This window comes from Scylla paramamosain, chromosome 7 (assembly GCF_035594125.1).
Source record: "Scylla paramamosain isolate STU-SP2022 chromosome 7, ASM3559412v1, whole genome shotgun sequence".
Lineage (NCBI taxonomy): Eukaryota > Metazoa > Arthropoda > Malacostraca > Decapoda > Portunidae > Scylla > Scylla paramamosain.
Genome location: NC_087157.1, coordinates 29,841,594 through 29,855,925, shown reverse-complemented (window position 1 = coordinate 29,855,925; position 14,332 = coordinate 29,841,594). Strand labels below are relative to the sequence as shown.

At 36.0% G+C, this 14,332-nt stretch overlaps 1 protein-coding gene across 1 annotated transcript in view; it reads right to left on the bottom strand.

Annotated features, from left to right (window-relative positions):
- LOC135102336 (serine/threonine-protein kinase PLK1-like) overlaps nucleotides 1–9,812 on the bottom strand; it is a 62,369-nt gene extending 52,557 nt beyond the window's left edge. The window contains exons 1-5 of the mRNA XM_064007412.1: nucleotides 9,612–9,812; nucleotides 6,972–7,196; nucleotides 6,440–6,657; nucleotides 4,003–4,098; nucleotides 3,624–3,823 (exon numbers count right to left, since the gene is read on the bottom strand). Of these exons, the coding sequence (XP_063863482.1) occupies nucleotides 3,624–3,823; nucleotides 4,003–4,098; nucleotides 6,440–6,657; nucleotides 6,972–7,196; nucleotides 9,612–9,713 (841 nt within the window). The 5' untranslated portion in view covers nucleotides 9,714–9,812. The remainder of the gene's footprint in view (nucleotides 1–3,623; nucleotides 3,824–4,002; nucleotides 4,099–6,439; nucleotides 6,658–6,971; nucleotides 7,197–9,611) is intronic.
- Nucleotides 9,813–14,332: the final 4,520 nt, after the last annotated feature.

The following is a 14,332-nucleotide window of genomic DNA, read 5'->3' as shown; positions in this document are numbered from 1 at the left end:
GATGTCTATGAAAAGACATAGAAAAGTGCAGTGTGGTATCATCAGCATAGGAGTGGATAGGACAAGAAGCTTGGTTTAGGTCATTGATGAATAATAAGGAGAGTGGGTGACAGGACAGAACCCTGAGGAACACCACTTATAATAGATTTAGAACAGTAACCATCTATCACAGCAGCAATAGAACAGTCAGAAAGGAAACTTGAGATGAAGTTAGAGAGAAGGATAGAAGCCGTAGGAGGGTAGTTTGGAAATCAAAGCTCTGTGCCAGACTAACAAAAGCTTTTGATATATCCAAGGCAACAGCAAAAGTTTCACCAAAATCTCTAAAAGAGGATGACCAAGACTCAGTAAGGAAAGCCAGATCACCAGTAGAGCAGCCTTGACGGAACCCATACTGGTGATCAGATAGAAGGTTGTGAAGTGATAGATGTTTAAGAATCTTCCTGTTGAGGATAGATTAAAAAACTTTAGATAAGCAGGAAATTAAAGCAATAGGACGGTAGTTTGAGGGATTAGAATAGTCACACTTTTTAGGAACAGGCTGAATGTAGGCAAACTTCCAGCAAGAAGGAAAGGTAGATGTTGACAGACAGAGCTGAAAGAGTTTGACTTGGCAAGGTGCAAGCACGGAGGCACAGTTTCGGAGAACAATAGGAGGGACCCCATCAGGTCCATAAGCCTTCCGAGGGTTTAGGCCAGCGAGGGCATGGAAAACATCATTGCAAAGAATTTTAATAGGTAGCATGAAATAGTCAGAGGGTGGAGGAGAGGGAGGAACAAGCCCAGAATTGTCCAAGGTAGAATTTTTAGCAAAAGTCTGAGCAAAGAGTTCAGCTTTAGAAATAGATGTGATAGCAGTGATGCCATCTGGTTGAAATAAAGGAGGGAAAGAAGTAAAGTTATTGGAGATATTTTTGGCTAGATGCCAGAAGTCAAAAGGGGAGTTAGATCTTGAAAGATTTTGACACTTTCTGTTAATGAAGGAGGTTTTGGCTAGTTGGAGAACAGACTTGGCATGGTTCCGGCCAGAAATATAAAGTGCATGAGATTCTGGTGATGGAAGGCTTAAGTACCTTTAGTGGGCCACCTCTCTATCATGTATAGCACAAGAACAAGCTGTGTTAAACCAAGGTTTGGAAGGTTTAGGTTGAGAAAAAGAGTGAGGAATGTACACCTCCATGCTAGACACTATCACCTCTGTTATGTGCTCGGCACACAAAGACGGGTCTCTGACACGGAAGCAGTAGGCATTCCAAGAAAAATCACCAAAATACCTCCTCAGGCCCCCCCAACTAGAAGAGGCAAAACACCAGAGGCACCTTTGCTTAGGGGGATCCTGAGAAGGGAGTGGAGCAATAGGACAAGATACAGATATGAAATTATGATTGGAGGAGCCCAACGGAGAAGAGAGGATGACAACAAAAGCAGAAGGATTAGAGGTCAGGAAAAGGTCAAGAATATATATATATATATATATATATATATATATATATATATATATATATATATATATATATATATATATATATATATATATATATATATATATATATATATATATGAAAAAATACCTTGCACTATTTTCAGATACTTAAATTCAGTCATCTCCATTGTCTCTCCTCCCAAAATCACCTCATACCTGGCTACAAGAGGCACACTCACCCTATAAGGTATCCTAAAATCACACCTCTGCTTTTTCTTTGACATCATCACCTTACTTTTCCCAACATTAACTTTCAGTTTGTCTCACACACACACACCCTATGAAAATATTCCAATTATTTTATCTATGTCAACAGCTTTTCCACACTAGCCTGGCTACTGGTTTCTCAACCCCTCCCTCTCAATTCCTCGCTCCATAAACACTTTTTTTGTGTTTCCAACCCATACTAAATATTATTGCTTCCCCTATTGCCTTCTCAGTCATTAAACAATCAGACTCCTTTTTTCCATACACATCCACTTCCTTAGTAGCTAAAAGAAGTCCATCCTCTCTTCATTCTCATATTCCCACACTTCTCCCAGCCACCCATATATATATATATATATATATATATATATATATATATATATATATATATATATATATATATATATATATATATATATATATATATATATATCTGGAGCATCAACACAACTCTCATACAAACACAAAATTTTGCTGCCAAACTCACAGTTGGTGATTTAAAAAAGTATGATAGTCTCCCCTGCCCAAAAAGACCTGGGATGGTTAAAAATTATAGAGAAACACTTCCTGGAGGTTAACAATACCATGTACACCATGCACAAGACACTGCACAACATGTATCCTGAATGGTTCTGCTCTCTCCCTACAATCCACAAAAACACACACTGGGACCAAAGCTTTCTAGGAAAATGGTCTGAGGAAATGGAACTCTCTACCTGACACAAGGTAGTGTCTTGGGTCCCTTATTGTTTCTAATATACATTAATGACATTTCAAATATTTTTTCTGAATCTAGAACAATATTATTTGCAGATGACATGACAATGTACTTGTCAGGCCCAAAGCACACACTCTACTTTTAAATTCAGACTGGTCAGGCATATATTACGGGTTAAATGATCAGCAGGGCAGTGCACATGGGAACTGAAGGCTGTTCTCTTGGCAGTAAATTGAAGGTGTTTTTACCCAGATTTTTCAATTTTATTGCACAATTACATTTTACAGTATTTATGAAATTCTCTCACTCTCTCGCTATTTACATGTATTCAAATAAGAATAAAATACAGAACCTCCTTCCATCTCATGACCATAACACCCGCAACCATGATAACCTCAGCATTCCGCCTCATCGACTTAAAAAATTTAAGCACTCAGTTTCTTATCTAGGACCTCGTGTATGGAACTCTGTACCTCTCCAAATTCAGGATGCACCCTCTATCACCACATTTAAAAGAAAATTTAAAAATCAGATCTTAGCTACCTACTAATTTGAATTATTACCTCATTCTAAAGCAACAATGTATCCAGCCTCTTGTTATCATATCTAGTACACTACTATATATTGAAATCACCAGTATGCTACTGTTATTGTATCTACTATACATATTCTAGAATATTTATCATTCCTATATTTTATTTATCATATATGTATTATTTATTATTACTATTTATTATATTATCTGTATTATCTATTATCATCATTATTTATTATATCTGTATCTATTATAACTGCATATTTATTTATTATATTTGTTTTGTAAGCATTTGTTGCAAATGCCTTCATAAATCATAGTATGTAATGTTGGAAATGAACTGTACAACATGTTATATCCTTGTTGCCACCTGCCACATTACTTACTTACCCATTATTACTCACCATTTTGCCTGAGAAGCTCTGCTTTAAAAAGGCTAACTACAATCACATTAATCCTCACTATGTATAAATGTATATACCTCCCAACTGTAACTGTTAGTTATTAATAAATGTTCAAATGTTCAAATGTTCTCTCCCTCTCTCTCTCTCTCCCTTCCTCTCCTCTCTCTTCCTCTCCCTCTCCCTCTCTCCATCTACACTACCTTTGCTTTCCCATATCATAAATATATTATTTATTTATGATAGTATCAATACTGAAAAACAGGGCATAATACTCACCCAGGGTCATGAAGTCATCCTCAAGGATCTTGTTCACACTGGGCCTCTGCAAGGGGTCTGCCTGCAGCAGCTTCTGAATAAGGGAGCGTGCCAAAGGCCCAATACGGGATGGGATGTGGTATTCATTTTTCTTGATCCTTGTGTAAGTGTCTTTCAGAGTCTGGGTCTCAAATGGAGGCTTACCAACTAACAGTGTGTACCTGAGACAAGAAAACACACAATTATTTGTCTCGTATTCTTGCGCCAACTTGTAAGGACTTGGAAATGCAATTATAAACACAATAAAGCTGAGAGAATCAAGTACTTCCTTTCAAAAACCTGAGTGAAAAATTAGCCTAAAACTTTCTGAACCCCTACAGTAAGAGTTGACTATACTTACAGGATACATCCTATAGACCAGACATCCACTTCATAACTGTGTCCTTTCTTACACAAGATTTCAGGAGCAATATAGTTGGGGGTGCCGCACAAAGTTCTGAAAGCAAAAGATAGATAACGTAAGCCATAATGAATCTCAAATAATTTTTAAAAATACACCATCACAGTTATGAATGAAATCTAAATTTGGTTATATCTATACAAATTTCATTTCCCCATTCTAAGTCTATATATTAGGATGACATCCCCATAAAATGGGGATGGCCAAAATAACACCCCACAGCTCAAGGCCATGGCTACTACACCCACAGTTCTCAAAGAACAGAACATACTAAGAATTTTACAACTTTCAGTTTTCCTTTCTGATTATGCTGGTCGTTTCCTATTTCTTATGCTTTACTGATAATAGATTTGAGAAATAATTTCTTAGGAGAAAGTAACTTACTTTTTTATGTGATGATTTTTAGGGAAACAGCAGCACACCCTATGTAGCCAATTCCATAACATTTATAACCAAAACCTTCATCCCTCTCCAATTTAGTTTTATTGCTTTGATATTATATGCATGTTGACACGGGCATCAAAAAATAAAATAATCCCCAAATATGTCTCTGTTCCTACAGAAGTATTCAGTCTATAATAACTCTGACCCCAATAGTTGAATATATGAAAACATTCTTTGTTACTGTTAGTGACAAGTTTTATATATAAAAACAAAATTGAAGACCGAAATATGCCTCAAAAATTGAATTATATATATATGTACTAAACACTTCCACAAGAGGTACGTATATATTTATACTAAACACTGTACGGGTTAAATACCCACACCACTGTAACATTCCGTGTTGTTCAATCAGCTCTCTTTAAATACCAGCTAATCCTCACACTTCAATTCTTACTCTATTCATATATGCTATTTCACACATGTTCCTGCAACATCTCATCTCCATTAATTCTTTCCTTACCAATGAGTTACCAAAGTATTTAACAAAAAATTTCCTTTGAGAGAATGATGATGAAAGGCCTAACAGTACACAAGGCTCCATTTTATTGGCCTGGGTGATTTTTATGATTCATAATGACAAACTGGCACCTTACAAGTTGTATCTCAAGGACAATGGGTGTAGTGGCACAAAGCTTTGATTTCCAAACTACCCTCCTACAGTTTCTATCCTTCTCTCTGTAACTTCATCTCAAGTTTCCTTTCTGACCATTCTATTGCTGCTGTGGTAGACGGTCACTGTTCTTCTCCTGAATCTATTAACAGTGGTGTTCCTCAGGGTTCTGTCCTGTCACCCACTCTCTTCTTATTATTCATTAATGATCTTCTAAACCAAACTTCTTGTCCTATCCACTCCTATGCTGATGATACCACCCTGCACTTTTCCACGTCTTTTCATAGACGTCCAACCCTTCAGGAGGTAAATATATCACGCAGGGAAGCCACAGAACGCCTGACTTCTGACCTTTCTAAAATTTCTGATTGGGGCAGAGCAAACTTGGTATTGTTCAATGCCTCAAAAACTCAATTCCTCCATCTATCAACTCGACACAACCCTCCAGATAACTATCCCCTCTTCTTCAATGACACTCAACTGTCCCCCTCCTCTTCTACACTGAACATCCTCGGTCTGTCCTTTATTTATAATCTGAACTGGAAACTTCACATCTCATCTCTAGCTATATCAGCTTCTATGAAGTTAGGTGTTCTGAGACGTCTACGCCAGTTTTTCTCACCCCCCCCAGCTGCTAACTCTATACAAGGGCCTTATCTGTCCATGTATGGAGTATGCTTCACATGTCTGGGGGGTTCCACTCATACTGCTCTTCTAGACAGGGTGGAGTCAAAAGCTTTTCGTCTCATCAACTCCTCTCCTCTAACTGACTGTCTTCAGCCTCTCTCTCACTGCCACAATGTTGCATCTCTAGCTGTCTTCTACCGCTATTTTCATGCCAACTGCTCTTCTGATCTTGCTAACTGCATGCCTCTCCTCCTTCCGCGGCCTCGCTGCACAAGACTTTCTTCTTTCTCTCACCCCTATTCTGTCCACCTCTCTAACACAAGAGTTAACCAGTATTCTCAATCATTCATCCCATTCTCTGGTAAACTCTGGAACTCCCTGCCTGCTTCAGTATTTCCACCTTCCTATGACTTGAATTCCTTCAAGAGGAAGGTTTCAAGACACTTATTCATCATTTTTTGACCCTTTTATGGGACTGGCATTTCAGTGGGCATTTTTTTTTTATTAGATTTTTGTTGCCCTTGGCCAGTGTCCTTCCTACATACCTTCCATCTACCTTCCTCATGCACCTCATTACTTGACATTAGTCTCATACATTTACATTTTCCTCTTTTAGCACAACTAAAACCCCTTAATAGCTGTCTAAATGAAGCAAATACTGGAGTAAATACTGAAAATCAAAGTCAAACTCACCTCTTCCTCTCGCCCTCATAGTCAACACGTGTTGCCAAGCCAAAGTCTCCAATCTTTAGCTCCATCTCATCATTAAGAAAGAGATTACCCAACTTCAGGTCACGGTGGATGACACGGTTGTCATGGAGGTGCTTCACACCAAGGAGCAGCTGCTTCAGAAAGTACCGTGTCTCTGACTCAGTGATTGCTTTTCGTCTCTTGTGTAATTCCATCATTGACTGAAGGAAAAAAAGACAGCATTAACTTAAATCAACCCAGACTGTGGAAAAAATTCTAAGTATTCTTATGTTGTCAAATAAAGCACAAAGTAAAATGTTATGGTGAGAAAAATGCAATTTTCTGTCTTGGCTATCCAATGAAGTTCCTGGGGGTCATTCTAAGATCCAAGAGAGACAAGGAAATCACATCAAGACAATAATTTTAAGTAAAGACAATTCAGGTTCAATTTTCAGACCTGCCATATTTATTCACTTTGTTACTTTTCCTTTTAAAATTAAGAAGAATGCCCAAACTCTAGCTGAGAGAAACTCACTCGTCTGCGGCAGAGCTCCAGGATGATGTACACATTATCAGCATCCTCAAAATAGCTGTGGAAACCAACCAAGTGCTTGTGTTTCAGACTACGGTGGATACAGATCTCCTGGGACATCTTCTCCTTCTGGTGGGGTTTTAGCAGCAGGCTCTTGGCCACTATCTTTCCAGCAAAGATTTCCTTTGTCTTCATATCTGTCAACTCGTAACATCTTGCAAAGCCTCCCTGAAAATTAAACATCCTTCAGTAATTTATTTATGAAATATCTTGCATGGTCTTACTGAAAATAAAACATCTCCCAGTAATTTAGAAAAGTTGAAAAGCATCCTTGAAAATAAAATAGCCTTTAATAATTTACAGAGAAATATCTTCCAAAACACCCTTGAAAAATAATAAATTAATCAAATAAAACAAAAATACAAAAGACAAGAGATATCTAAATACATTTCATAGAACTTAATTGTACATGCATGGTGAAATTCATGAAAAAACAGGCTTTAACCCAAAGGAAAAAATAGTTTTTTTTTTTTTTTATGTAGGAAGGATACTGGCCAAGGGCAACAAAAATCTAATAAAAAAAAAATGCCCACTGAAATGCCAGTCCCATAAAAGGGTCAAAGCAGTGGTCAAAAATTGGTGGATAAGTGTCTTGAAACCTCCCTCTTGAAGGAATTCAAGTCATAGGAAGGTGGAAATACAGAAGGCAGGGAGTTCCAGAGTTTACCAGAGAAAGGGATGAATGATTGAGAATACTGGTTAACTCTTGCGATAGAGAGGTGGACAGAATAGGGATGAGAGAAAGAAGAAAGTCTTGTGCAGCAAGGCCGCGGAAGGAGGGGAGGCATGCAGTTATTCCAAGAAAACAATCTGATGGATGATACTCTCTTTATGCACATACTGTATTGACTCATTAACACAGTGATAGAGTGACAGTATAATGAAGTCTGTCAATCAATATTCTATCACACACACACACACACACACACACACACACACACACACACACACACACACACACACACAAATATTAAGAGGTTTAGGATAAACCAATAGTGCAAATTTTTCTGGATATTTAGCTTTACTGCAGAGTAATATAGGATGGTTAGCATGATACTAATCTAGATCTGCATGGAATGTTAAAGGATAAGAACTCATTTGCCAGCAGTGAGATAATGAAGGATTCCATATACTTAGGCAGAGAGTAAGTTCCTGCAGTTTTTGATGCAGTGTAAAAATTATCTCCTACGGGCCTGTGTTCAAGAGATTATTATTATTATTATTATTTTTTTTTTTTAGGACAGCAATGGCAGAAAAGTCACTGGATTGATGTCTTTTTTAGTTTTAGTACTGAATGAGGTTACTTTCCACCAGTCACTGTTTCATTGGGAAAGGATCCTTTGCATAGGAGGTTTTCTAATTCAACAAAGATATGCAAAATATTTTGCTCTATTCCATCAATTTGCTTTGGGAAGAATCCTTCAGGTGAGAAGTAGTCATCAATTAGATAACCTGCATGATTTTAACATCTAAAGATTTTCATGCATTATGCACTGCAAACTAAGCCATGAAACAATAAACAATTTCAGTATATTATATTCCATTATTTCAAACAACCGATCACATACAGACGGTGACAGAACTAGGTAGAAGACTTGGGAAGAATTTTTTTTTTTTTTTTAATCAGTCGGGTAACGGGTAGTAGTAACGAACTTGTGCGCTATCTCCTTCCCACTTGATGCAGAAAAATTGGGGACTATTTATTTTATGACAAGGTTATTATCCTTACCTCACGCTATAACCTAGTTGTGGGAGTATGGCCCAGAAATTACACCAAACGGTTATGTCATTCTAACCTACTCTGTGCCTCCCCGTCCACAATACCCTCTCTCTCTCTCTCTCTCTCTCTCAGGGAAGCAGAAATACTCAGTATTAACTACATCAGTACCTTGACGGTTACTAGTCTTACCTAAACATAAAAAAAAAAAATAATAATAATAATAATAATAATAATAATAATAATAATAAATAAATAAATAAAATTTAAGATTCAAGCCCTAAGCCTGCAGTGTGGTAGACCTCTGCACCACCGTAACGGCGCAACACCCCATATACACCTGGTTTACTCACCTGGCTGGCTAGCCAAATACTCTGGCCAGTCAACCAAGTAGAATGAATTTGCACGTGAAATACCAGGATAGTTCAAGTCTGCAAGTACGTTGGAGGTAATGTTTCTGGGCGAACGAAGAACGTGAATGCTGTAGCCTACCTTATGCAGAGCAAGCAGATGCACATTTACCTTGGCCAGGCTTCATCAAACCTGTGAACTTATAGGCTATACTGAATTAATAATCCACATCCTAATGACAAATCAAGTGCATAGTACTAATTTTATCTATAGCAGCTAAGAACATTGCCACTCAAACTGACGTCCTGAAAAGCTATTTTGGTCACTGCTTGGGGCAAACTTAAGGTCCACGAAGGCCTAGGAAGAAACCTCTCACATTCGCAATAAGCAAACTGTGGGGTTCCTAATAACATATCGTACATGCACAAGCAAAATATTAATGAAAATGACCAGAAATATGGGCTATGGGAGCTCATAATGAAAGCAATGACCATGCTGGACACCCTCACGCCTACCTTGCCCAAAAACTTGCTCCTCTGGTACTTGGCGCCGGTGGTTGGGTTTCTGATGATCTCCGGTATCTCCTTCTTAACTTCTTCTTTAACACTGCTCGCCATTGTTTGCCAAATTGCAGAGATTCTTCACGAGAGAAGACGAGAGGTGCTACCAGTCCCTGCCACCTCCACCACCACTTTGGTTTGAACGGCGAGAGTGAGAGCCGCGCCGCCCGCTGATTGGCGCTCCCTGGCCCATCCCGCCCGCCCATTGGTCCAAACTTTAAATGGCAAGTCACGTGACACTTTGCTGCTAAGGTTTGACCGGATAATAAACAAAATATTACTACATATGTCATGGTGGACACATAACACAAAAATAGTTCCTTCTTAATGTATTTTTTTACTTATGATATAGGAATATATATGTATACACTTGTGAAAGAGCTGAAAAATTACTGTAATGAATTTAAAATACCATCACCACTGCCTACAGCAAAAACTGATCCAATCCATGAATCAAATAGAAAATTATTTGATCACGAAAACTAGAACTACAACCCATGATAATATAATACTTCATCGTCATAAATAAATAAATAAATATATATATATATATATATATATATATATATATATATATATATATATATATATATATATATATATATATATATATATATATATATATATATATATATATATATATATATATATATATATATATATATATATATATATATATATATATATATATATATATATATATATATATATTAGGAATCATGGGACATTTAAAAATATTTGGCGCCAGTCGCGTTGCGCAGTAAAGGTAAATAATATATACGTGTACAGATCGAAATACACATCAGCCGCAAACATAATCCATCCATACTAGCCCATCTCAATATAACACGTAAGTAGTGTTGATAATGGCTGCAAATGCTGTTACTATACACTCTCTTGCTCTCGTTGTCCCTACTAGAAAAAGAGCCACTGGCAACATACATGGAAAAATTGTGGGTGATTTCATTTCATTAATTTATTGTTTTATACAAAGAATACAACAAAAGTAGAGGACGAAACCTGTCGGCTTTCATCCGGCCATGGCATAATAAAGACATATCGTGAGGGATTTCTTTAAAAGTTTTCATACATGAAAACAGCCACCCTGTGTGGTTTTAGTACGACTTCTGATATAAGTTTCATTCCGAGAACTGCTGCTGCTCAGCAGCTATTGAACTCGTGCATGTTTCTTGTGTGTGTGTGTGTGTGTGTCTTTGGCTAGTGGCCCTCTTATATATATATATATATATATATATATATATATATATATATATATATATATATATATATATATATATATATATATATATATATATATATATATATATATATATATATATATATATAGCGCTAACTGAGCACTTGTGTTATTATTTACATGGTGCTTAATGTTAAGACATTTTGGCAAGTTTGATTGGTTTTAGACACGGTGGAATCGAAAGCTTTCCGTCTTATCAACTCCTCTCCTCTAACTGACTGTCTTCAGTCTCTCATCGCCGCAATGTTGTCTCTTTTGTTATCTTCTACTACTATTTTCACGCTAACTGTTCTTCTGATCTTACTGACTGCATGCCTCTTCTCCTCTCGCGGCCTCACTGCACAAGACTTTCTTCTTTCTCTAATCCCTATTCTGTCCATCTCTCTAATACAAGAGTTATCAGTATTCTCAGTCATTCATCCCTCTCTCTGGTAAACTCTGAAACTTCCTGCCTGCTTGTGTATTTACTCCTTCGTATGACTTGAACTCTTTCAAGGGGGAAGTTTTAAGACTTTTTTTTTTTGTCATTCTATCTGGCGTCTCAGTGGGAATTGGCATTAAGTGAACCTCATTTTTCTTATTCAAAATTTGTGTTGCCCTTTGCCAGTGACCCTCTTACTTAAAAAAAAAAAAAAAAAAAAAAAAACTTGGGAGGCAATCACTTTTGTCCCGAAGCAGGGTGTCAATATCACCACTGACATGGTGAGGTTACTACGTGAATTGTTGTGGCAACTTAAATTACTTTCAAGCATGTCTTTGCCACACCTACACACGTTAGTACATTGAAAGTCTTCTTGAGATACGGGACTGCAAGGAATGCCTGAGAAAGGGAAAACCAATATAAATCATGCGGCTAATGGTGCGACATGTAATTTTCTGTATCCTACACTCAATGCTGGGCAGCTGCAGCTTAGGCATTCTTGGGCATCCTGAAATTATCCGCATGGCCTCGTTCTGAATGACTTCAAATGAGTAAAGCTGTGCGTCACTAAACTGTACCAAGATAAGAATAATATGGTCAATAATTAAGAGACTTGATAACTGAAATATTACAAGGACTGGAATCCCAGCCTGTTACGATTCAAATACTCAAAGCGCTGAAATGTGAATCAACTTCATCCAGTAAACAATTGGGACAACACTATCCACTAAATATGACGTCATAAATAATGTTTCAATTTCTCATAATACTGAAATGAAAAATGACTGCATGTGGTTTCAATAGTTTACTTCTGTGAGATGTGTAGTTGCTTTGCAGGGGTGTCAGGGCAGATATACTTGTTCTTGGGGTAGTTTCATCATGGATTTTTTTTTTTTTTTTCAAACTGGTTTTTGTGCACATGATTTCACCCCTCCTTCCCCCCACCGCCACCCCCGCTGTATTCTCCTTATGTTCCGCTTTAGGGGCCGTGATCCCCAGTTTGAGAACAGAGATAAACCTCAATAAATCGGAGACACTAGGCATAACTAGCCCTCTATTCAAATAGCACACTTCTTGATTGCGTGGCCATGTCAGTTACAGTAGGTGGCTCTGCACCACAATGACTTTATTAAATAGAGTGCCACAACGGTCCGTTTAGCTCTTTATCATTTTTAGCATTTGTCAACCACATCTCTTACCATGTTAAAAGCAAATTATTATTATTATTATTATTATTATTATTATTATTATTATTATTATTATTATCATTATTATTATTATTATTATTATTATTATTATTATTATTATTATTATTATTATTATTATTATTATTATTACTATTATTATTATTTTATTTCATTTTTTTTCCATATGATTTAAAACTTTATATGTGAATCAGGAAAAACTCTACCTTTGAAATTATACAAAGTATATAGTTCATGCAGGAAGACATCAACACTCAAGTTCATACTGCAGTCATGAGGATTAAAATTCAATAAAGATAAGGCAGTAGTCCTGCGCCTCCACTGTCATACTGGCAGAACCTGCATAGGTTCTTACTCTGTGTATTTTATACATGGTGAGAAGATCCATTTCATTCATCACTTCATATCTTGATCTGGGAATCTCGGTTGACGTCAGGTTAGAATTTCATTATCATATTTAATCAATTTCAAATAAAGCAAATGGCGAAATTCACACTGAGCCGGTCTGGAAAATGTGTGATGTCAGTTAATACAGCCTACATATAAGACCCCCTACTGGAATTCAATCTTTGTGTTATTCATACTAAGTACATTAGAACCCTAAAATTGTTTCAGTCCATTCACAGACGCTGTATTAAGCAAAACAGTAAGCAGGAAAATTCTATCTACCATAATTTTTATCAATACTCTGTAAGAGGGACCCTCACCAGAATAGACATGATTTAAAATTGGAAAAATGTCAGTCATTCAGCCACCACCGCTTGACCTCAGTATATAAACCACATCACCATAAGACATGGCGAAAAAAAAAAAATTATATATATATATATATATATATATATATATATATATATATATATATATATATATATATATATATATATATATATATATATATATATATATATATATATATATATATATATATATATATATATATATATATATATAATACTATAATGTTGAAGCCAGATATGGATTTTTTTTTTCTCAAAATGAACAATATTTGGGAACCCTCTATCTAACAGTGCAGCGAATGCCGCCCTTACTGATAAAATCAACTCAGCCCTTCATAACCATTTAGGAAACTTGTATGAAATTCATAACTACACATATATCCAGTGTACATTGTGCAATTATATCCATACTGCATAAGGCACATCATCCAGTTCAGTACACATTAAACTTACCGATTAATGCAAATAACATTATCTGCCGTGCCCGTAATTGAGTCTCCCCCTCTATAACACACAACTTTATATATATATATATATATATATATATATATATATATATATATATATATATATATATATATATATATATATATATATATATATATATATATATATATATATATATATATATATATATATATATATATATATATATATATTTTTTTTTTTTTTTCTTATCCTGCTATATCATACTGGTGTACTATAAAGATAACAAAGATTAAGGGACGTACTGAAAGTACTAAATGAAAAGATTACAACTGTATGGTGGATACTGTTTACATATTTTTTTTTCCTTTATAGGAAATGCCAGTATAATCGTATATCATTATTTTGTACAAAGACCAACAAGAGAAAGGAGGGGTTCAGTAACCGGAGTGAATTCCCCAAAATACTAGTGACTGATGAACACGGGGTCATGTTACAATTTTGTTTACTTTTTTTTATTTTATTTTATTTTATTTTATTTTTTTTTTTTAGGCACTCAAGTGTTATTAGAGTTTTGGATAATACGTCCCCATAATTTCAACATTGGTCGTTCAGTTTAAAATTTTTGT